Source organism: Arvicola amphibius, chromosome 5, assembly GCF_903992535.2.
Source record: "Arvicola amphibius chromosome 5, mArvAmp1.2, whole genome shotgun sequence".
In the NCBI taxonomy this organism is placed as follows: domain Eukaryota; kingdom Metazoa; phylum Chordata; class Mammalia; order Rodentia; family Cricetidae; genus Arvicola; species Arvicola amphibius.
The window spans coordinates 66,144,727-66,170,967 of NC_052051.1; the positions used below are offsets into that span (position 1 = coordinate 66,144,727).

Below are 26,241 nucleotides of genomic sequence, written 5' to 3' on the forward strand. Positions count from 1 at the left end.
TACAATTGGCCAAGATGCAGACAATAAGAAATGGTATAATGCTCAGTTTTAAGGGGGATATATACCCAGCATCCAATTTCCAGAGGCTCAGGGATCACTGTAGAAAAGGGGTGTGGAAATAGTGCAAAAGCAGGAGGCCAAGGATAACTACAAGGAAACACTGTCTTCTAGACATGGCAGGGTAGGTGCACATAAGAACAGTTGTGACAACAGGCACAAAAACCTGTGTACACCCAAACCAGAGTAATACCCAGCATGGAAGAGGAGTAAGTACAACTCACCCCCACCACCACACCAGCTGTCGAACTCTTGGCAATTGTTAGCTGCTAGAATAAAGAGAGAAAGTTTTCTCTAATACTAATACTAATATTAATACTCTACTCTACTCTACTCTACCCTAATACTATAGCTCCTTGTTAAGTTGACCACACTCCAGTGGAAGATCAAAAGCTAAAGATTATATGGGCAATACATACTGGTTGTAAAGGGTTAAAAAGAGGGGAGACTCAAAGTTGGGTGGGTGGGGCTGGAGTAGATATGGAAGAATTTGGTGTAGAGGAATGAACATGTTCAAAAACACATTGTATGGAGCTCTCAAAGAACTAATGCACATATACATATTTCCATAATAGTCCAGTTTAAATAAACATTAGTATATTACTGCTTTAAAAAGTTTTTAATCTTTTATTAATATTTTCCTTTTATTTCTTCAATTAAGTTATACATTTTAGTAATTATATATGATGCTTTGTAACACAGTCAAATATATTCACTTTTCAACCTGATACTGCTAAAACAATCAGTTAGATTCAGGACAAAAGGTGGTAGTATAAGTGAGCTAAATCTCCATCCCTCATAAATACAAATTATAATACTTAAATATAGATGAATCAAGAATAGCATGTAAGCATATTGTTTAGTAACAATGGATAAATACCAAATGTTGTTATAAGCTATACGACATATATTTTAGTAAACAAACAGAAATAAAACATTGTTTTGCCTATTTTCCTTGAGTAGCTTTTAAAAATGTAAACAAAATTGCTATGGTTTATTTTATCTTTTATTTATGTGTCTCTGTGTGGGTATGTGCCTGTGTATGCAGGTGCCCACAGAGGCCACAGAGATTTGGATTCACTGGAGTTGGAGTTACAGGAGGCTGTGAGACTTCTGACACTGGTGCTGAGAAACAAGTTCAGGTCATCAGTAAGGATAGTATGCAGTCTTGGCTGTGAGCCCCCTTACCAGCCTCTCAAAGTGAAACGTGTTAAGTGATTATCTTAGTAATTATAAGAACTATTGCTTAATACATTATTAACGAGAAGTCTATTGTAATAATTTTAAACCAAATGTGTGGTTTTGTTTAATCCTTACTATAGAAGAAAAGAAACTTGAATTCACATACAGATATGCTTCCTCCTAGCAAAACACCTGAAAGTCTTGAAGGTCACAAGTTCAAGGTTACCCTTGGGTACAGAAGCTACCTTCAGATTCTTGAGACCTCCACCTCCAAAAAACCAAAACTACCCTACTTAGTTACTCTAACAAAACAGTCCTAACTACTAAACTTAGGAACGGTCTTCCTGTCCACCACAAGCCCCAACCCAAACAAAAGCAACAACAATAAAAACTAAAGTAATAAAGTAATTTTTTCCATGATTTAGGACTTTTATCAGCTTTCACATTCCTTAGTCATGGGAATAATATGGTTTAGTACTCTCTATTTTTCACTGAATCTTCTAGCTACAAGGGTAGTCTGATTAATTGCAGACCACCAGAAAAATCACATTGGTTACAATTTCAGAATGAGAATATGCATAGGTATGTATACTTTGTAATAATCAGAAAAACAAGAGAAAAGATAACACAATTAGGTAAATCAAATAATTAGGCAATCAATTCAGAGATAATTACACTAGAAAAACAGTACATAACAATTTTCACTTTTATTTATTCATTTAGGAAGGTACATTATACAATTTTATTAGACAGAATAATTTGATGACTACCAAGTGCTTTAAAAACATACACACTACCTGACCTACCTATTATTCTTTTAGGGATACAGTCTAAGAGATGATTAGAATACTTGTAACACATATGTACAGAGAATTTAGTGGTTTACTTACCAGAAGAATGAAGTAAAAACAAACCCACTGCTTCTTAGTATATTATTAGATGACTATAACACATAGCAATCAGTAGAAAGAAGTTGGGGTGTAGTTTAGCATCTGGGTGCTTGTTTGCATGCACAGGGGTCTGTGTTCAATCTTTAATACCATAAAATAAGTGACTTAAATTCATGTGGTTCAGCCAGGTGGTTGTGGCGCACGCCTTTAATCCCAGAACTCAGGAGGCAGAGGCAGGCGGATCTCTGTATTTAGTGGTAACAAAACCCCAAAACAAGCCTGCTGTCTTAATCCAAAGGTTAATACAATGAAGGAAGAAAACTTACAAATGGATTACTGACCCAGTTTCCAACTCTTACAGTTTGCTGGGGATAAGAAGGCAAGCTGCAGCTATACCAACACTATGACTTTAGCAAAGGGAGTTTCATAAAAGGAGTACAGTTTTCATTAGAGTTTTACTGCAGACAAAGACTCAATAGGTCAGGGTGAAAAATGGGAGCAGCATCTGGGACTGAAAATAAAAAAGCTTGGAAACTGCAGAGGCATGGCTCAGGAAAGCCTCTGATGGCACCGTAAAATCTCTGCACTTTACTGGGAGAGAGTTTGGTGGTAGATGTAGATTAGACTTATAGGAGAGATTAGAAAAATGAGAACCAGTTTATACATCAGCACAACTACTCATTCGTTGCATCAAAGTTTCTCAAAAGGTTCTAAATTAAATTGTATTAAGAAACAAAGAACATTCTTTTTCACTTTCTCTTTATTAAATAAATAATACACAAATACTGTCAATTCATATGGTTCCTTATGCAGAGGGGCAATAAATTTTGTTTTTCAGCTTACTGAAATATTTCACAGGTGGTTCCTTTAAATAAGGAGACACGATCATTTGTCACTAATGAGTTTAAAATCCTTCTCTTAAAAATTGGGCAGGACTTCTGCGGTCATTGTTCGATGTGTCAAATTACATGTTCTGAGGATCTTGTCCAGAGGAACCGATTTATCATAAGCTTACGGTTGCAAACGTTAAGAGATTTAGTATAGAGCTGTACGTTAGTATAAAGCAGAATGCAGTAGTTAGCAAACATGAGTCACAGGCTAAAAAGCTGGCTGTACGTGACAGGGAGACATTGATGAATGGGATTAGCTCTAATTGATATTTGGTACAAAACGATGGCAAGGATTCTTCCTTTGCTAGCACCTCTGCTAATGCATGTAAGAGAAGGTATTCTGGGAACCAAAGCAAAAAAAAAAAAAAAAAAAACCCCACAAAAACAAAAACAACAACAACAAAAATCCCCCAAAACTAGAGGACAAAGTTCTAGAGGGAAATCAAAGAGTAATATATGCATTTCTCTTCTGGCTAATTGACACAATTATTGTACTAATCATATATCTCGATTCTTTTCCTCAGATCTGCGACTCAAAAAATTCATGGAAGCCAGTCACACAGGTAAGTAAATTAAAAATTTTAAGAGATATGTATGTACCCATGCACAGTGGTACACACTTAATTAGCCAAATGGGAGCTAACACAGAAATCTGAGGGCTTCCCTGGGCTACCCTGTGAGTGCAGTGGCAGTTTGAGCAACTTACTGGGACATCCTATCTCAAAAATGTTCCAACAACAATGGACAATTAACAAGACCCTTCCCAAAAGCAAGAAAACAAAGAAACAAAGGGACCTTTGGAGGTTTTTAAGTGGTAACATAATCACCTAGTATATTCAGGGCCCTAGGTTAAAATAGTACTGAAAACCAAAACAAAACACTCACACAAATAAAAGTTAAGGTACTATCAAAGAAGCAATACCATTGTGGCTATATATTATTAACTTCTATAAAGAAAATATCAATTATAAACAAAATATTACAAACAATATAATTTTACACATATTTAAAAATTATTACAGTGGTTTAAGAAAATACAGCAGTTAAGAGTTAAATCAACCAAAACCCTTTGACCTTTCCCTCTGTGTAAAATAGTAGAAAACATGATTTCTACTTGGTTTTATTCTCACAGCACCTGTACATATTTAAGATGTAAAAAAAAAAAACCCAAGGCAAAGGATCTTTACAGACATATTTATGGTTATATGTGAATAAGTAAACACTGTCATAATGTACTTGGAGAGCAAGAGGCAAATGCAATGTATTTAGGGCCCTTAATATAACTTCGGCTTACTGGTAATGACTAAAAGTGGGAAAAATATGGAATATTTAATGATAAATATTTCTGCACCTGTCCATTTGTCATTTGAAGATTATAAAGATTTTGTATTTTTTTTTTACATATTTCTTTGTAGGCAAACTCTTGTAGGGGAGATCTGAGTTGACAGAGGAAGGCTGCATTCACTAAGAGCATCTGTACTGTGAGAGACTGGCTTCTACTAGTGTTTTTCCTTTTATTGTGCTTTAAGATCAAAGCACGGGCAGAGGAAAAAAGAAAACAAACCAGAGAGAAAGGTTAGAGACAAAAATAATACAAACTGTGAGTTTCCAGATGGGTAATGAGGAAGTCTTGACTTTTCATTTAATGTCAAAATTTTATCAATTCCATAAATAAACCTTGCCTGTCAGTACGCTCAGTTCTCTGTGAGTGAGCTTTCTGTTTTAAGACCCAAGATAGGTGTACACTTTACTCTATAGACACACAAACTTAAAGATCTAAAGTTGCATATCTAGGCCTAAAGTTTAAAGTACCGATACGGCAAAGTACTGACATTTTAACAATGAAAGAAATTATTTTTTCCTGAATAAGAAATAATATTTATTAATAGAGCAAAAATGTTAAGAGTAGCCTGCATAATAAAAATATAAAATATCTATAGATAGTCATGCGTGGTAGCGCATGCACCTAAATCCCAGCACTCAGGAGGAACAGCCAAGTGGGCCTCTGAATAAAGGCCAGTCAAAGCTTACAGTCAGTGATGCCCTGTCTCAACAAACAAACAAGCCCTAAGGATATCTTTAATAAAAAATGGAGAGAAATGAAGAAAATGCTCAAGCTGCTGAGGATATGGGCAGACAGAGAAAATCTGGTAGTAAAAAAGAACGAAGACTAAGCTATGAATTTTGAAGCAGAGTTTATTTCCTTAGAATTAAAAAATAATTAGTTTAACACTCAGCTTCTAGGTGTTACAACAAAAGCCATTTCAAAACAATGAATAACGAAGAGGAACGAGAATTACTATAAATAAACTCTACCACAAAACAACAGAAAAACAGCTACCAGGGCTGGAGAGATTGCTCAGTGGCTAAGAGCAAGGGCTGCTCTTTCAGAGGATCTGAGTTTAATTCCCAGCATATGGGCAGTTCACAAATGTCTACGACTCTAGTTTCAGGGGACGATACCCTCAGACAAATGTACACATAAAAATAAGAAAGAAAAACAGTTACCTGCTCTAAAGAGTAAAGATTTCAATAATAAAATCACATGTGCCTATACTTGATATATGTAAAACAAAGATACCGACAAACTTCTACACAATTTATGAATGGGAAATGATTACAAGAGCATTGAGGGAAAAAATTGAAGTAAAATTTTAGCACCCAAAAGGATACCACAACACCTCAAAGTTAAAGGCAAGGGATAAAATATCCAGAGCTAATATCCCATAGTTTTTGCATCCAGTCCAACAGCTTTAAATACTATGTAAATGTTATCAATCATCAAAGCTAGGGTTAATCATGACTCTCTCATAAATTTAATATTCTTAACTGCCTACAAGGACATCTCTTTTTTGGATATACCTTAAGGCAAATTTAACTAGCTCCATACTAAATTATATATATATATATGTATATACTGGTTTGTCTCCCTATTCCAGGTGATGTCTTTTCTAACCCCTTTAACATGAACACATTCTTTCCGATGTCAAGTTTAAAAATCTTATGAGCCATACTATTGTCTCAGTAATTGAGGCAACTTCATCTTTACTTGATAGTATAATAGTCTCCTAACCCTCCAGCCGTTTCTTATCACAACATATTTCAACATTGTAGCTACCCAACTCATAGCCAAAGCCCACCATTTACACTCAGATCATGCTATACATCCCCATGTCATGAAGAATAAAAGAGTAACTCTTAATACTCACCCTGTGTGATCTGCCTTTTCTTTAATCTGATTCTAGCATTTACCTTCCTTTGTCAAGAGTTGTGTTTCATGCTTGCCTTTCTTGGAACAACTCAGACAAATTTCCAAGTTATGATTTAGCATGGCTTACTCCCCTTACTTGAAAAACAGTCTAGATACTCCAGCTGTATCTGTAAGATTCTTAAAGTTTATCAGTGTAAGCTACCTTTATTATGCTTGTAAAAACAGCAAATTATCTGCAATCTACTTCTAAACTCTGTTTAATTGAAGTACATTCTCTTTCCTTATCAGTGGGTCAGTTCAATGAGGAAGGAGCTTATTTTGCACTGTGATGTACTTTTTCCTTTTAAAATATATTTTTGAGGCAATTACATCTCCCCTTTCCTTTCCTATTTCCAAATGCTCCCATGTACTGCCCCTGTTCTCTTCAAATTCATGTTCTCCATATTTCTAATTGTTATTGTGTCTATGTGTGTATGTCTATGTGCATATTCCTAAGTATATAAATATTTCCTAATTACTTTATATCCAGTAATTCAGTATTATTAATGAATAAACAAATATCCTCATACTTAGGTGCCTGTTAGTAAACATTTTACTGAAATGATTAGTAGGTAATTCACAGAAAAAAATTAAAGGTTTTATTTCATTGCTGACAAATATAGTCTGTGCAAGTACACTGTAACTGAAATATGGGGTTTAAAATAAGGAATAATAACCTTTAATAACAGGTAGTTGGTAGTTTTCAGTCTTTGTGCTAAAACCCTGCTTCCTTTCCAACATCTTGAATTCATTATAAAGAAAGAGGTAAGTGCAGGAGATGAAAATATACTTGTTGCTTTCCAAATATCTCACCTAGGTAAATTCTAATGATAATAATGCTTCATTAAAAGAAAAATGATAATAAATGTACATTCACATATTCGAGAGTGGGGAGGGGGAGAATGAAATGGAGAAAGATTTTCAAATAATATATCTAACTCCTGTCATCTTCATATAACCCTGTCTTGGAAAAAAAAATAGAGATCCCCCACCCAAATACTAACAAGGCCTGGTTTTGCTTAGCTCCTGAGATCAGGCAAGACTGAGTGCATTCAGAGCTGCATGGGTAGTGAGGTAGAGAGGACCTGGGAGAAACTGCAGGTGGAAAAAGAATATGATCAATACATTACATGTAAATGTTTTTCAACTTCTGCTAGTAAAATAGGTGTAGCTAATCCAAACAAATCTTTCTTCTGAAGACAACTAAAAATCTGTACAAAGTGAAAACATCAGTTTGAAAGCACTGAATTGTTAACAAAACTGTTGAGAGCCACATGTAAAACAAGAAGCTGGAAGCTTAGGATGGTCAAGTCTAAAATTAAAGCTAATTTTCCTTTAAGGCTATTTGCTAGTTGTTGAAATCTGGTTTCTGTTCCCGTGATAATTATTGACCAAAACAACTTAGGGAGAAAGTGCTTACTTTAGCCTACAGTATATAAAGTCCACCATCTATCAAAGTCAGGACAAGAGCTTAAGACAGGAACCTGGATACAAGACCTGAAGCAGAACTCATAGACGGACACTGCTTATTGGCTTGCTCACTACTTCTGTTCAGTCAGATTTCTTAAACAACTTATTGTGGGCTGGGCCCTCCTCCATCAATAAGAAAGCATTGGCATATCCATAGGTCAATCTGATAGAGGCTGTTTCTCAGTAATGGGTTCCTCTTCCAAGATATATCAAGTTGGTAACCAAAATAGACATTTTAGCATTGCCAGAGAAGTGAAAAAAAGCTCAGCATACTGGGAGCACTTGAGAGTGAGCGGTAACAAAGCTTCAGGATGCCAGGTCACTAGACAATTCTCCACAATGGACTACATCCATGTAGAAATACAGAACGACCAAAGATTTGATAAAGCACTGTGTGCAGTGGTATAAACCAACACTCAGGATGCAGAGGCAGTAGGATTTCAAGTTTGAGGCTAGCTTTGGCTTCAAATTGCAGGCCAGTATGAATTATATAGTCAAGACTTTGTATAAGAAACAAATTCCTGGGGCTGGATAGATGGCTGTTCTTCCAGAAGACCAGGGTTCAATTCCCAGCAACCACATGGCAGCTCACAACTGTCTGTAACTCCAGTTCCAGAGGATCCAACACCTTCCCTCAGACACACATGCAAGCAAAACACCAATGCATATAAAATAAGAAAAAATAAATTTAAAAAAGACAATTAAGTTATCTTCAAAAACAGAAAGAAACAAATTCCCCTTAAAACCCCAAATAATAACAAAAACCTTGACCAACTCAACAAACACCTAAAGATATATAATAAATGATGCAGCAATGCTATCAGCAATCCAAATAGTAACACATTCTAAAGGCATGTGTTACTGTTCCAGTTTACAGAAAGATTAAACATGAACGTTAGTTAATAAGCACTAGGTACAGGTATTGCATCCTTTATCCTAAACACCAGAGACAATAATTGAATATATATATTCATATTCATATGTTTTAATTTGAGATATTTGTATAGCCGTATGTAACTTGAAGATACAAATTGAGCCAAAATCCCAAAATTCTGATTGTCACATTGGTTCTCAGTTTCAGTTTTGAGGCATCTGGGATTTTAGGTATCTACACAAGAAACTTATACTTTTTGGGACTCAAAATTTTCAAAGTACTTATACTGCAAAAATATTTTTGTTTTCTAATCTAGTAATCAGTTTCTAGGAAAGCACAGATGCAAATACACACAGCTTTGTTTTGAATATAAAATGTCTCACAGAGGCACATGTGTTAAACCAGCAGTAGGTGCCGTTTTGGGAGGTTTTAGAAACTTTTGGAGGTTGGACATTACAGGAAGAGGTGAGGGCATAAATTACAAGGTTATACCTGGCCCCCAACCCTCCCCCCATTCTCTGCTCCCTGTCTGCCAACTCCTCCACAATGTGCTCCTGCTCACTGCATGGTCTGCCCACATGACCATGGACTGAATCTTTTGCAAAATCTTTGATCAAAATAAAACCTTTCTTAGGTATCTGGTTAGAACAATGCAAATTTTGAGTAACACACATAGGCATAATCTCTAATGCACTATTCAACAGAATACTGATTAAATCACTGCAAATTTATTTTGTAGGCTCTCAAAGTTTTAAATGAGGTAAATTTCTGATGGAGGTTTATTTAAAATGTTTACAGAAAACTCAGGAACCAAGAAAATTTGCAGACCAAAATGTAATGTGCTAGCATTCATGTGGAACCTAACAAACTGCTAGGCTTACCCAATAAAAACATATTTGAGTAACAAACCCAGAGAGCTCAAGGGAAGACAGAATGTACAAGTGATAGAGAACATATAAAGATGACAAAATTGGTAATATAGGCTATCTCAACGACAGAGCATTCTGCTTGTTATTCTACATTGCTAAAAAGTGTCATTTTAAACCAAGATTTTAGGCTAGTTTTGTAATGAAAATATCTTAGGCACAATTTGTTAGAAAAATGAGAGAAAACTAATATGTCAAAAGAAAAATATTAAATTCTATAGTATTGATTTTAAGGTTAGATTATAGAATATAATATTATTTATTATAAGCTTTGGTCTTTAGTTGAAGTTAAATTTAAATAAGAAAAGAGAATTAAATGAGACTGTTAGTTATTCAGAACATCAGTATATACATGCTTGTAGGGACTGAGAGATTCTTGTTAATTAAAATTACTTAGAAGCTAGTTTCTTTGATAGTGGTCATCAAATAACTAAATCTCCTGAAAAGAAACCAACTGTTCTGTAGACTGGAATATAAACAGTCTCCTCAGAAATAATGCTACCATGAATTAAGTAAAAAAAAAAGTTGTACTTACAACAAGGAATAGACTGAATGGGTCCAAGCTGTGGGAAGGTCATAAGCAGGGAAATCCCTGGAAGATTACTTTGGTTTGAATGTCCCGTGGTTTGGTCAGCCCAGACCACCACCTTCTTCCTCTCAACCAAACGCTCAACATCTTCCAAGTCAGAGTCAAAAGCAGCCGTTGACGGATCAGCTTCTTTCATCATGCAATACTTTTTCCTTAAGGCTGGAAGTAAAGCATTCAACACTCTACGAAGAGAAGATGACAAGAAAAAAGAAGGAAACACAAAGTTGTAAAGACACTATTACTGTTCTTTTGCACAACAGGCAAATTCTCTAGTGAAGCCTGAACCAGTATAGGTGAGGTCAAATTGTCCTTTCCTAAGACTATCTCTTTCTTTCCCTTAGTACCCAGGTAAACATCAATATTAAAATCTTTTCATAATTTAAATTTGCTTTGTAAAAAAATGTGATTTCACCCAAACAGCTCAACATATACTTAATACATTCAGTATAAAGAGACTCCTGGATGGGAATCAGGAAAACAAGGCTCCATTAGTAGTCTCAGTAGCGTCTGTGTGACCCTGAGGGATATACCTGGCTGGAACACTGCCATCTTACAAGTCCTCAAGTTCTCTCTGCCACTTTTTTGATCACGACTCACCTACAGGCTTCTTGATAGGCATTGCATCAATATCAAACTTATGGACATTGTGGTATAGGGAATACACGATGCAGTCTAGCAACTACACAGAAGATAGAAAGTGAACAAGTTTGAGCAGCGAGTGTTGGAAAGGGACTGCGGATCTGAGGAGAGGAGGTCAGCTACAGCAGGACAGACTTACATCCTGTACTTTCGGCAACTGTATTGTGCAGAGTAAGATTACTAGGTTTGAAAGTGCTGTGAAAGCTCCGCTTTTGATGTTAGGAATATTTCATAATTTGCAGATTGGAAATGACAAGTGTTTCACTATATTTAAAATGTGTGTTTAAGCAACAGACATTACTGGGATTGCCTACTTTCTTTTGGAAAGTCTGACATTTTTATCTGTCACATAAATCACCCCAATAAAACCCTGAGGCACTCTGACAGAACCCAATTTCCAATGTGATGTGATGTCATAGCTTTTTGCTGAAATTAAGTATATACTGTGTCTCACTATACAAGATTTCTCCTTTCTGAAGTTAGAATCTCACTGTTACCACACAGACCAGGGGGTTTGCAAATTTATAGGAATCCTGCTTCTGCCTCTGCATGCTAGAGTTAAAGGCAAATGCCACCATGTCGGCACTTAACAAGATTCTTGAAATTTTATTTGTCTAATTTCTTCCGAACTATCCTATACACCTTTCCATTTTGCTGGTTTTATTTTGTATTGTTTTCTAAACTAACTCATAGCTTTGAGTATAACTATATCAATCTCATGGACACTAGTAAATAAACCTGGGAAAGGTTTTAAGAACTCAAGTACCATGTTATGTTTATATAGTAATTTATTTTTATGAATGAGAAATCTAAGGCTTAGCAATGCTACATAGTTTCTACAAGGGTCTATCGCTATCATAAGCAGAATTCAAGATTGAGTCAAAAAACTTATTCAGGTTCTACAATGTCACATTGCTTTGGAGATGATTTGGTTAAGTAGTTGTTAAAATCAGTTGAATCAATTTTATCTCATTATTTCCTTATTAAGGTAAAGCTTATAAAGGCATCTCAATCTGTGTCTGATATAAGAGCACAGTGGGGTTAAAATAAACGATCATGTCTCTGAAAGCCTAAGCTCCCACATACCACTTGATAGCAAGTGACGGTGATTTGCTGTGATGACTGTGGACCCCCGTTTATAATATATTGTTTTTCTTCATCTTGATAATAGCTTACTTTAAATCAAAAGGATAGAAAAATTAATCCCAGGTAATTTGAGAATACCTGTGGAACGCAATTGGGATTTTTGAATGAAAGCCCGTAGAGACATGAACCTCTCATTTTTATATAACCTCAAAGCAATGCCTACCCAACACACTGTAACTGATTTATAAAAGATGACAAGAGATTAATCCACACTTTTAAGGAAAACCATAGTTAAAAAATTGATAACAAAGTTCTACTAGTGAGTTGTACAGTGACTATAAGAACACATAAAAATGGAAACACTCTGGTCATTTTCACAGAATTATATCTTCCAGTTAACAAACAAGGGCACTATTTTTATTCTCTGCAGTGTTTTAAAATTTTTCATTGTAGAGCTCCTTTGTTTGCATAGTTAGGTTTACTCCTAGGCATTTATTTATTTATTGTTTAATGTTATTGTGAATGGAACTGTTTCCCTGATTGGTGGTTCAGTAAATCTGCCAATGGAGTTACAGGAAGGTTGCGGTATCACTGTGTTCATTTTGCACCTCACTATTCACAAAGCATTGGGCAGTTGTAAGAGGTTTTAGTGAAGCCATTAAGTTCTCTTAATTACAGAATCGTATCATCTTTAACTAGGGAAACTTTGACTTATTGTTAATCACCTCCACTCCTGTGTCAACTCCCCTCCCTCCAGACAGGGGTTTCTTGTGAAAAAGTCCTGCTGTCTTGGAACTCACTATGTAGACCAGGCTGGCCTTGATCTCAGAGATTTGCCTGCCTCTGCCTCCCAAGTGCTGGGATTAAAGTTGTATACCACCACCAGCTGGCACTCCATCCTGTTTTAATGTCCTAGCTCAGGTTTCAAGCACTGTAATTAGTGTAAGTGAAAAGAATGGGCTCCCTTGTCTTATTTCTAATCTTAGCGAGAATGATGTGAGCTTTCTTTCATTTAGTCCAATGCTGGCTACAGGTCTGTGAAATATAGCCTTTATTGTGCTGAGGTGTGCTCTGTGCATCTTTAGTCTCTTTGGATTTATGCTATGAAGGGACATAGGATTTTGTCAAAGGCCTTTTCTGTGTCTCTGAAGATAACCCTGTGATTTCTGTCCATTTTTGTGATGTATCGTATTTGTTGATTTATATATGCAGAAATCCTGAATCTCTGAAATGAAGCTAACTTAATCATGATGAATAATCTTTCTGATGTAATTTTTAAGTTCAGTATGTCAGTATTACATCAAGAAGTTTTGCATCATAACAGTGTATAACATGTGTGTACTTTTCTGGGTTTTGTTACCAGGGTAATACAATTGGAAGCTTTCCTTCATTTTCCATTTATAGAACATTTTGCATTGCATTGGTATTAGTTCTTTGAAGCTCTGATAGGATCTGTAGTAAAACCACTTGGTCCTGTGAGATTTTTATTTGAGAGACTTTTTATTGCTGATTCACTGTTATTGCTGTTTGAATTATTTATTTCATTTTTGCTTCATTTTGGAAGCTCATATGTATGCAGAAAATCCTCTGTTTCTTTTAGAATTCTTTTTTATTTACTGGAATGTAAGTGTTGGAGGATGCTATTAATGTTGTAGAGGGAGAAAGGTATCAGTGGTTTTATCAGCTGTGAACTCATTAGCACAAAATCCAAAGCAAAACCCCATCAATTTTGTGGACAAGATGTGGTGCAACTTGTGCAAAAGAAGAAGGTGGGTTGGGACGGGGCATGGGGAGAGGAGGGATGGGTATGCAAAATAAATAAAAAAAACTATTATCAAAGAAAAAGGGTAAGCAACTGACTAGATTTGAAGCACAATCCATGGGACTGAATTCATGCTTGTGACTGAAGCCTGGTTAACACCTATGACAAGGGAAGTCAAAGGCCAAGTGGGTAATTCAGTACTGTTGAATAAACTGATTACATCTAACTGTTTAAAAATTTCTATGTTTATATCCATAAAAAGAAAGAAAGAAAGAAAGAAAGAAAGAAAGAAAGAAAGAAAGAAAGAAAGAAAAAGCGCTACTATTAACCTTAATCAGAGAAGTCTCTGCTTTGAACAATAATGAATCTGGAGACTCACAGCCAGCAAAGACACTGAGAAAAAGTGATGGCTGAGGGCTCAGCCCTAAAAAAGGCATATTTACACCACCCTTTCCAAGGCTCAACGATCATTATGAAAGAACATGAAAGCATCTCGGAGCTGGAAGATAGGGTGAAGTGCTACAAATACCATCCTCCAGATTTGATGCAGCCACAGAAATCATGAATGTATAACAGTGGTGACCAACATTAGGCACACAAGACTGGCCCTGTCAAAAATCAAGTGAGGAAGAGAGAAGGGCTCAAGGTGCCCTATAGGCTACTGTTGAGTTACTAATAAAAACATAGAAGCTGGGAAAGGGTGAATCACTGTCTTGAGCTGTATATCCGTTCCTGAGCCCAGGAGACTTCAATGGATAGCTGCAAACTGGTAATCATATAGGTGGGTCTGGTTAAACTTGCTCGGTCACCAAACCAAAACAAACCAAACCAAAACAAACCAAACCAAACCAAATAAAAGAGAAAAACAAACAAACAGCAACAAACACACACACACACACACACACACACACACACACACACACACCAAAAACAAAGCAAAAAGAAAGAAAACAGGGAAGAAGGGAGAGAAGACAGCATTGAGATAGGAGAAGGGGCAGATGGAATGGTCATCATGCATTTTGCACATGGGTGAAACTGTTAAAGAAAATTATTTAAATAATAAAGATTATAAAATAATTGAGATACCTGATGCTCCTTAAAGCTAGTAATACTAATAAGCGAAGGGGAAGCCTAGCCAAAAACCTTGTTTTGTAAGGCATGTCCCCCTTAGGCTAATATTGACTTACAAAATCTTGCGGGCCACCTGCTCTTTGTTTTCCTGCGCTCCTAGCTGGAACCTTGGATTTATAAGTTCCCTTTTCTTTCCTTTATTAAAACTGAAATATATATATATATATATATATATATATATATATATATATATAAATAAATAAAAGCTAGTCTGGTGAATCATAACTGCCGATCAACCACGCACCTTCAAATAAGATCTGAGTACATGGATTTTTCTATGGCTGCATTTCTCATGTGACTACAGAAGGATGGGCTGGCAAACAGGATATGTCTCCTGGCCCAAGCAAACATCAGACTCAGCTACTGGGCACTGGATGCCGGACCCAGACTTCATCTGAAGACTGGGGTAAGGGATGAGTGCAGAAGGCAGATGATCGAGAAGGCAAACCCACCAAAAAGAAAAAAAATCATTCTGGAATTAACTAATAACCAAAAAATTATCTAATCTAATTGGTGTTAATAGCAGTTTTAATTTTTTTAAAACAAAATCCAAAATCTTAAAAAAGAAAATTCATTGAAAAACTACAAAGTACTATAAATAATTAGTTATTAGGAAAGAACCACATCCTTCACATTCTCTCAATGTTTCTGCCTGTGTGCTTTCTGATGCTCACCAACAATTCAAATTAATGAATCCCTTCTCAGACAAATTTCGATTTCCTGTAGCATTAAGATTGGTAGACTGTCCAATGCCATGTACTTACGCCTCAGTCTGACTGTGCTGCCGCTCTTGGAGACAAGCTAGAGCCTTCATGTATCCCGTTTGTGTTTTCAGGTCTCTAGTCTGGAGCCGAAAGTGGTGACAATGGAGATCTTTACTTAGTACCTAGGAAAAATAATGAAAAATGTATTGTAGATTTTTTTAAAAAAGTCTAATTTTAATATAACTCATTTCATGTGGACACCAAGATTTTTTAAAGTTGTAAAAAATGCTGAAAATTGTAGACAATAAGAAATCTTGTTATCTAAATAAGTTTAGTTTGTGTCAACTGAACATAAAACTAGATAGCCTAGAACTTAGCAACGAAGTAAGAGTTTAAATTTCTTCAGAAAAATAAATGTTAGGCATCTGGAAAAAGGCATACTATGACAACAGTTTCTTTGTTGATCTAATTTGTTTACAATACTGTAAAAAACAGTTGTGCCAGAAGTCTTTACTTCAATGCTACTACTAAGAGGCATTCCTTGAGAACCACATTTAAAGATGGACATCTCTCTCTTCCAACACCGTGACAGTACTGACCAATAAGAATGCTATTTATTCACTGTGCAGTTGCACTTCTACTAGAAGGTAAGGTTCATCCGAGGATGGACTATGATTACTTAGTTCTGTATACAGGTCAGTGCTGAGTTGCCTGCTGCACAATTATCTCTCTCATCCCTTATAATCTTCTTAAAAGCTTCATCTTAGAATAAAAAGTCTCTTGAATATTTCAGTTTTCCCAATGCTCTTCTGTTCAGGGTCAGGTGCCCTCTAATTTACCACTTATAATTTATTCTTTTTTTCTGAAATTCACTAAATCCTAAATACAAAAAGGGATCAGCTCAGAGGATATGGAGAGATATCAAAGAAAAAAATACCCCAGCAGTTCTAGCATCTTTAATTGTGTAATGAAATGTATTTCTGGGAACATTTGGATTGGTAAGCTACAATTTAATAAACAGAGCTATGCGTGGAGTTATAGGAAAAAAACTGGTATTCCATTTCAATTTTTTTCACTCCTTTCTAGTCTACAGTTGAACATAGATTGTCTAAGGTACAGATTTCGATTTTTTTGTTGTGGTTCTTTTTATAATTATCAAATTTATTATGTTCAAAACCAAAAGGATACATAAAGAGTTAATGTTTTACTAATGACAAAGAAATATAGTCTCTTTACCAGGCTTGTTACATATAAAATACATCACATACCACTGTTAACTAGGAAATGTTACTTTGAGATTCAAGAAAATATACCATAGGTTTGCCCAAAGGCGATCTGGTGGGGGCATTTTCTGAACTGAGGTTTTGTCTTTTAAAACGACTTTAGTTTGCATCAAGCTGACATAAAACTAGCCAGCACAATTCATTTACATAATTCACCTTTATACTTCAAGAAATATATCATGTATTTTGGAAAAAAACACTTTTTATGGAACCAGGATATGTCTAGAGGATTGACCTATGAGTCATTTGATTTTTAGGGATATGCTCAGTCTTGAAACAAATGTCAGCTCGAGCCAAATACATGGCCTTTATGGAGATCAGTTTACTTGACTAACGTGGAAGAGCTGAACTAATTCATCTTACTTGATCTCCTTATAGTTTTTCAGTTAGAACATCAAGTACGTGTGTAAACATGTTTTCCAAAGAATCCCAAATGCCTTCCTAATACAACAAACAACCAAACCATAAAACCCAGCTCTTCCTTAGCTCTTATCCTCTGCAACCACTCTTCCACCCAATCCATCATAGATCCTGGCTAGATGGCCTTAGGAAAAGCAAGACTGTAATTTTAGTGTGTTCTTGTCTCAGTATACCAATGACCACATCTGAAGAGAAGACCACAGTACAAGAAGTACAAGCCAGCTAACCACTGAAGTAGAGTATAATGGGAGGGCATAGTAAGCGTTAGAGAAACAGGGTGCCAGATTGTGCCAGGTTTGGTCAACCATTATTGCTTATAGTAGGAGCAGGGCACTGAAGAGTGATACTATCGGTGTTAGCACTCAAACTTTTAGTTTGGTTGTAGAGAAAATCAGAAAGGCCAGGTGTTAAAATATGATAACAGGAGTGGAGGGGTGGCAGTCTGAATTACAACTGTGGTACAGCTGGATAAAGACATATGATTAAAAACCATAGAACCTTCACCTGGCATTGGATGGAGAAAATGACAGAGCCCCACATTGGAGCACCGGACTGAGCTCCCAAGGTCCTGATGAGGAGCAAAAGGAGGGAGATCATGAGCAAGGAAGTCAGGACCGTGAGGGGTGCGTTCACCCATCGAGACGGTGGGACAGATCTAATGGGAGACCACCAAGTCCAGTTGGAATGGGACTGATGGAACAGGGGACCAAACCGGACTCTCTGAATGTGGCTGACGGTGGAGGAGGACTGAGAAACCAAGGACAAAGGCAATGAACGTGAACTCTACAGCATGGACAGGCTCACTGTGAGCCTTGTCAGTTTGGTTGCTCACCTTCCTGGACTTAGGGGGAGCTGGGAGGACCTTGGACTTAACATAGTGAAGGGAACCGTGATGGCTCTTTGGCTTGGAGAGGGGCAGAGTGGGGGTATGGGTGGAAGGGAGGGGAGGGAAGGAGGAGGAGGAGGGAAGGAGGTGGAAATTTTTAATAAAAAAAATGAGAAAAAAAAGTAGATAATGAAATACATACAAACACACACACGTGTATATATCTAATGAAATCAGCACTCATTTCAAATTTAAAAAAAGTATTGTTTTCCATGAGTTGCAGGACCTTGGGTAAGTCCCTCCGTGAAGTCAGCTCACATTTTGTTTATACAAGAAGTAAGTGCTTATGACTAGATAATTGTTTCAGCTGTGAAACATCTTACAAAAATAGAACAAGGAGTTAGGTGGTAGAACTAGAAAGTGTTATCTTTTGTGTGCTATTTATAATGAAATATATAAAGGACTAAAAAGTAATGGCTCATAGTCTGGTGTACAAAAATACTGCTAGAAGTGTTTTGGGATAGGCAGACTGGGGGTAGACACCACTAATATCAGACCCGGAGAGACAAAGGCAGGTGTATCTTTATGAATTCAGGGCCAGCCTGGGCCTAATACTGAGTTCCAAGCCAGCCAAGGCTACACAGACCTCTCAACAAGCAAGAAACAAAAATTCTAGATTATCTGAAAGATTATATGTGAGCATATTAAAAAACTAAATTCACTACAAGTAACTCAAATGATATTAACTTTATAAACATTACAACATTGAAAAAGGCAAGCAATATGCTAAAAATACAAACACTTCACCTAATTTTTAAATGAATATAAGTTTAAAACATAATTATTCACTTCCCAGCTTCTTAACTGGTGGGTGCACTTCCATCCTGGGGCATGCACCTGAATATGGGTGCTGAGAATATAGAGCCACAGTAAAAGGTTTTAAACACACAAGGATCACAAGTTAATTCAATAGCAAACATGTAAACAGGAGATGTGTTTCGGGCTGTGTACCCTCATACTGAAACTGGCCCTTAATACATAGCACTCTGCACTGGTTAATGTCAATGAAAGCTGCCTGAAAACACACTTGCTCTAATTCAAGACTAGTGAATGTAAGAACTGTACTGTTTTTACTGTACATAAAAGATTTCTATTCTACAGAAACACAATGGCTTACTTAGAGAAAATAAAGACTTGCTCCTGAGCTACTAAAGTATCAAATTTCTGTATTTTTGGATTTTACTATGCTATGTCTGATTTTTACCAGCCACTATTTGAGATGTTGATTGAGTTTCATAAAACATCAGTAAATGACTTTTGGCTTGCTGTGATCACGAAATAATTTCCAATCATTTCTAAAATGGCCTTAAGTAAACCTCTGCCACATTGTACTTTCCATTATAATAAGGTAACATTCTTGCTATTCCAGATCATTAAAAAAAAAAAAAAAAACAAATGATGAATTCTGAAAAGTTGCCCTATTAACAAGACCATTTATTTCATCACTACTCAAATTTGATTTTGTCTTTAATAAATGATAAACACACACAGAAAGACATACAGACACACTCTCACTTACAAAAGAACTACTACTTTAAATTAAGTTCCTTTATTTATAATGTGTAAACTCTTGATCTGTAAATCTATTATATACTTATACATTCAGGATCACAGAAAACTTTCTCAGGTGAAAAGAGGTTGTGAGTGGAAAAGTATAAGAGGCCTAGATGATGCAGCCTCAACCAGTTTAAGACACTTGCTTAATTCTAACTTAAGAGTTACCACAAACCAATAAGGTATTAGTGAATTAAGGACACAGTCATTAAAACAGAAAAATGAATTAATTAAATCCCAGAGAAGCAGGGCAGGCAGCAGTTGTCATATGCAAAATATTTACTCAAGAAACAGGAAATTTCAGGAGCTCAGTGTTTAAGATTGAATCTGAGCACACATATACACATATCCGCACCTCTGGAAGGTCACCGTTTTGACCTAAGAGCCTCATTTCACCTTCCACCCGCTGAAGCCAGTTAGTGTTCTCATCAAACTGTTTCAACACCTCTTCCTTCTTTTTCTCCAGGAAACAGCGAACAGTTTTCAACTTTTCAAGTCTGTGATCTCGTTTGCAAGTGGCCTGAAACACAATAATGTATTTAGTAATATATGTAATTCTTATATTTGATGTGTATAACACTCAAAAAGTCATATTTTCTTATATGGGTATAGTACAATATGTTAAGGCCTTCTGCTATTTCCCTATTAAAATATCATAGCAAAATAGCAAATCAGTTGTGAGTCATTTAATAAAATTACACCTTGAGTTTATAGCTTTAAGAAAAGCAGTGGTCAAATGGAAAGCTATAACTTTTTTTTTGCATGATACATTTGTAAAGTTCATATAAGGTTAGATAAATTCCATGATTTCCTTACTCAAAAAAAAAAAGCATGCACACTCTGTTCTTGTCTCCAAACTGAAAAGATACGAAGAAAAAAAAAGTTCTGCTGATTTAATTTGCCTGCTCTAAATGACAGAGAAAAAAGAATCGGGGTATATATCAATACTTTACCTTGCCCATGGTCAGGTTGAGTACCACAATGGATACTCTGAATGTCTTTGATATTTTACATCTTCATGACTATTTTTGGTCAGATTTGGTCTTCTGATTTTTTTAGCACAAAGGCTATGCATGCTAACACATGAGCCATTGGTCAGAATAGCTTGGCCTTGGTAATTTGCCAATGGACACTGAACTAAATAATTGCTGTATAAGATGCGTGTACCTGAAAGACTCAGCCCTCAAAGATAGGAACATTGTAGCTGGTTCTGAAGTAGAGCACGGGCATCCACAATTAGAGCAGAGCTGTGCGTACTTAGTCAAAGACCCTGTCCTCCTTAGGTATTAAATCATTATTAATATTTTCGGGCAGATAACATAAGCAAATAAGAGCCTTTTCATTTTGGTGGATGATATTAGCTTGTAAATATTTAGCGTTAAGCCAGTGTGACTGCGATTAAGCCACAGATTCTAGATATCTATACATCTCATTTAATTTCCTTTCATGGAAAAACAAAATGCTCAAGGAAAGACAGACTCACAGGAGGTTAGAGTCAAATGACAGGGATAGTGATTGATGGAGGAGAGTTATCTGTCTATGTTTCTTTCATTGGTTAATTAATAAAGAAAACTGCCTTGGCCCTTTAAGAGACAGAAAATTAGGTAGGTGGAGTAGACAGAACAGAATTGTGGGAACAAGGAAGTAGAGTGGGGGAGACGCTTCAGGCAGTCGCCATAGTGAGTCTCCATGCTTCTCCTCTCCGAGATGGACGCAGGTTAAGATCTCTCCTGGTAAGGCACCCCTCGTGGTGCTATATAAATTACTAAATATGGGTTAAAGCAAGATATGAGAATTAGCCAATAAGAGGCTGAAACTATGGGCCAGGCAGTGTTTTAAAAGAATACAGTTTCCGTGTAATTATTTCGGGTGTAAAGCTAGCTGGCAGCTGGGTGGCGGGACGCAGCCCCGCTGCTTCCTTCTACAAGTGATTGATAAGCAAAGTCATTCTCATTAAGGTTCTGAGTTCTTTATTGCCATTTTTCTAATCATATGATAAATGATTTTTTTTTTCTTGGCAAGACCATAGCAAAACAAAGCAGCTGCTTAAACAAACAAAATCCTTATCTTCTCCCAAAAGAGGATGGATGGAGTACAAAGGCTAACACAACAAATGCTACACTGCAGGGGTCTTTAACTTGGGAGAACTTATGGGCACCCACAGTTTTCATGTGAAGATGCCTGGGTCCTTGCAGGGGATTTACTAGGTCAAAATAATTTTAATTCTTTACAAAATAATAAAAAGACTGATTTATTTGAATGTGTATGCTTAGATGTAAGAACATACATGATATGCGGTCCAGGAGGGGACAGAGGTCAGAGAAGGCCATAAGATCACCAAAAACTGCACTGCATGAGTGTTATAAACTGAACCCAGGTCTTTTTCAAGAGTAACAAATGCTCTTATCCACAGAGCCACCTCTCCAGCAAGCCTTTTAAATTCCTAATGGTACTTCAGGGTAAGAGTTTTCCAGGAGCTAACAGAGGTGTAAGGTCACTACAGAAAATCATAGAAGCTGATAAGAGAATACAACTTTTGTGCAGACAGGCATATTGTTGGAAGGATGTAAAACAATGCTGTTGCTCTCACAAGCTGTCTTTTGTTTTGGAAAATAATTATCTTCATAGAACTGTAAACCAATATTTCTGTAAATCACATTAGTAATCTCTAATACACTAAGTCTAGCAATAAACAAAGGTCTTTGAAGTATTAGACAAGTTTAATGGTAGAAAAGGATCCGAAACTTGAAGCTTAGGGAGTGATAGAGCAGGAAGTGGGCAATGTGGCATTCTGACTTTCTTCTGTTATTCAGAAAGTGTGAAAACTCAGGTAAGTCAATTTCAATGGATCTTCAGTCAATTTATCTTCTGAAAAACGAAATTAAAGGGGTTATCCTTGCTTGTAGTTAGTGGCTAAATTAATCTACATGGCCTAAACATTTACAAATGTTATTGTGACTCCAGAAATGTGGGCAAGAAGTATTCTATGAACGTAAAGACAATGGATCTAATTGAAAATTCAAAAACGACAATTCTGATTTGACTTCTAATGCTCATCAAATGTATTTCTTATGGTGACTGGTCTTCAGGACATAAAGGTAGCCCCTTTCTCCATTGAGATCGAGAGAACTTTATATATTCAATGAACCAAATGTTCAGAAAACAACAGGCCTTGAGATAGAAAACATGATTCTTAAATTTTAGGTGTCTATATTGCTTTGAGCAAAAGGAACAGCAATAAACAAACAAACAAACAAACATACAAAGCCCACCACTACTATGGTGTGACAGTTTTGATTGTGAATTTTACAGGATTTAGATTAGCGTAAAACCTTTCTAGTGCTGTGCCCCTTTAGTATAGTCTCTCATGTTATGGTGACCCAAACCAAAATTTAATTTTGTTGCTACTTAATAACTGTAATTTTGCTACTGTTATGAGCTGTAATGTAAATATCTGTGCTTTCAAATGGTCTTAAGCGACCCTTCTGAAGGGTCGTTTGACTCCCAAAGGGGTTGAGACCAATATGTTGAGAACCATTGACCTAAGATAAAAGCATCTGTGATAGTTCTCAGAACGTTTCCAGGTAGGTTTCACTGAGGAAGGAAGGTCCATCCTGAAAGTGGAGGAGTCAGTTCGGTGCTGGGGTTGAGAACATCCTGTCCACATGTTAGTTATGTTATACTTGGTTTGAATTTCTTAGACCTGTTTTCCAGTTTCGAAATACTGAATTCTGTAGTATTTACCATGCAAAAAAGCAGAGCTAAAGTATAAATTCTAGCACTAACCTACAAGAGTTTAAACCATGGTTAAACTACCTATGGTTGCGTACTATTTTTGACAAAATGACTTGCCCTTGGCCTTGCTTAGAAAGGAGATTATTAAATACTTCACAGAATACCGCCTAAGCACTGCCTGGTACTGTATGATAATATGAGATTTTTAAGAATAAATAATTTCTGAAAATCACATTTGCTTTCCTCATGTTGTGACCCTCACATTTAGGTATTCCTTATTGGTAGTATCTTTATCTTTAATGTTTTTTGTCTTCTTTTTTTGAATACTCCATTTTTAGTTTTCACTGGATTATTCTGGTGTCTAAATTCTCAGGCTTTCTGTCTTATATGTTAAGTCTGCTGACTCTTACCTACACTGAATGTTAAGGTTTATTTCTTAGGGTAGTTTTGCATGGCTTTTGCTAGGTTTCCCAGAAGTAGCACTGGTTTGCTGCCATGTTATATGTCAACTCTAGGCATTTTCTAAATAAAATATAGTTTGCTAAAGCTTGGACCATAACCATTTTGGAATGCACACCATTAATAAATCTTCAGACGAGACAATTTTTTCTTACCCCTTGCCCTTTCCCCCCCATACAGTCCTTTCTCCCATAGCATGAAGGGGTGTAGATCTCTGACCTTTCTAGTTGAAGGTTCTTGTTTTTAAGTCAGTGTATTGTTAGTGGTTCAAATCAAAGGTAGGGCCGTGAAGAGTGGTCTCTGTAGTAGAGAGTAGCTCACCACTGTATGCAGAAACAACAGTAGAAAATACTAAAAGTTGGTTAAATTTTTATTAGGATCTTGTAAAAGATCCTAATAAAGATTAGTGATAAAGTACGGTCTTTTGAATAATAACAGAAACTCTCCTCTTGGCCTAAGTTGGAAAGTGTCGCCTACAACTGGACAGGCTGCTTCTGTCCCTAAGGACCTACATGCTCTCAAAAAAGGAACAAATGCAACTAAAAGTTTGCTTTTTAGAGTTTCCTCTGATTCTCACAGTATTTCTAAACTTTTCAGAAATGGGTGAGTAAAAAATGGTGCTTATCAAACTTCAGGAATTAGATTTCCATGTTCTCTGAAGTTTAGATATGAAGTGGTGAAGTACCTTTTCTACTTTGTCTTCTGAGCACAGCATCTCTATTTGCTTATGGCATTGTTGTTGATAGAACGACTTCAGTTCATTTTCTCTAAGCAACATTTCTAACTTCAGATATTCTTGCCTGATTCCATCTCGATTCTGGAACAAGCATTTTAGAATTTCTTGAAATCTACCGAAAATAAAACACACCATTATATTTCATTAAATTTGTATTATCTAATATACAGATTACTTAAATAACATATATCATTCAGACTATATTCAATGATAAATAGTAGGTAGGTGAGAACAACTTTCTCCTACACAAAAATGTTTAGAATAGAAACTTTAATTTTTACTACTGTAGGCTTCTTTCTCCTGCAAAGAAAATAATGTTATTTAAATATTTAGGTGTCATAAGGCCTCTGACAATAAGATGCTACATTTTATCATATGTAGTCTTAAAGCTTAGCAAAAATGCAAAGAATGGTAACATGGATTTTTACTGTGACAATTCTCACAGCCCTATTAGCAACAGAGCATCATGTGCTATTTGGTGTTGGCTTACTGTGAAGAAAAAGCAATAGGGGGCATTATCATATGGTATGTCCATGGCCCCCTAGGGAAAATGAGAGAACCAGTTTTAGCTTCAAAGATTATTATAGTGAGAATACACCATACGGTTAGGTACCCCCTACAGCTTGGCAAAAAGTCAACTGACACTGACAGGACCCAAAACATCCAAGTTAACAATGTGGCAAACCTAGAAATGAGGTTGTGGTTTCGTTCTCCAAAGGGCAAAATAAAGAATCTAACTTGTCGAGTTTATTAGACTCAAGAAGCCAACGATTCAAAACTGAATAAATCCTATGAAAAATTGAGGAAACACCTAGTTTGGTAACTTCTAACTAACAGAACACTGGGCTCAACGATATTTCATTCTTATCAAAAATCTGACACAGGGAAAATTATCTAAGAAAACTAATTACAAAGTCTTTAAAATAAAACCAAGTCTGTGCACTTAGAAATAAATGTTCTTTGGCATTGGAAATATCTGTAAGAATCTGTGGTAAAGGTACTACCAATTTACGTCAGTAGTTCTTAATGAAACTCTCCTGGGAATGAAGATAAACCATAGTACATTGACTGCCCTGCAGTTTGTTAAGCTGATGAATATTTCATAGGAGGCACATGCGGACATTGTGATTGCACAGTACTCTATGACTCCAATGCTAGTGCCAATAAATGAATTGATAAGTTATCTTTAGGTTATACCCCAGGACAGTATGTTAGTTTTTGTAACCTTTTGATTCAAGGACAGAGTTGAATACTGTTAAATTTGTAATTCTGTGGTATAAACATTTTACTGGGTGTTTACTGCTTACTAAGGAAAGTAAGTAATTATTATCAAGTGTTTCTACGTAGCATCTTAAAAAAAACAAAACAGAATAAATCCCAAGAGAATGAGTAGTTGGTATTTTCCATCATTTAGAACATCTAAATTAACTAGAAAACAAAATTTGCATTAATTTTTTTAGGTGAGACACAGGGAATTATATCATACCACTTCCTTGGGATAATCACAGGAGAAGTTTTACAATTGTTGTTTATAAAAAAACAATTGCATTTTCTTTTTATGATACTCTTTTGTATACTGCCATTATAAAACTTTCAGAGCCAGAAAATATTGCATATTTTTCCACTGTCTTCAGTCTTCAGAAAATGCACAAAAATGTTATTGTAGTTTTATGGAAACCAAAATTTAGGATGGATAACAACTGTTTGTGCTCCAGAGG

General features: G+C 36.1%; 1 protein-coding gene across 1 annotated transcript in view; it reads right to left on the reverse strand.

The window, feature by feature from the left end:
- Kif18a (kinesin family member 18A) overlaps window positions 1-26,241 on the reverse strand; it is a 67,606-nt gene that overhangs the window by 15,945 nt on the left and 25,420 nt on the right. The window contains exons 10-13 of the mRNA XM_038331015.1: window positions 24,473-24,635; window positions 19,949-20,113; window positions 15,511-15,632; window positions 10,075-10,310 (exon numbers count right to left, since the gene is read on the reverse strand). Of these exons, the coding sequence (XP_038186943.1) occupies window positions 10,075-10,310; window positions 15,511-15,632; window positions 19,949-20,113; window positions 24,473-24,635 (686 nt within the window). The remainder of the gene's footprint in view (window positions 1-10,074; window positions 10,311-15,510; window positions 15,633-19,948; window positions 20,114-24,472; window positions 24,636-26,241) is intronic.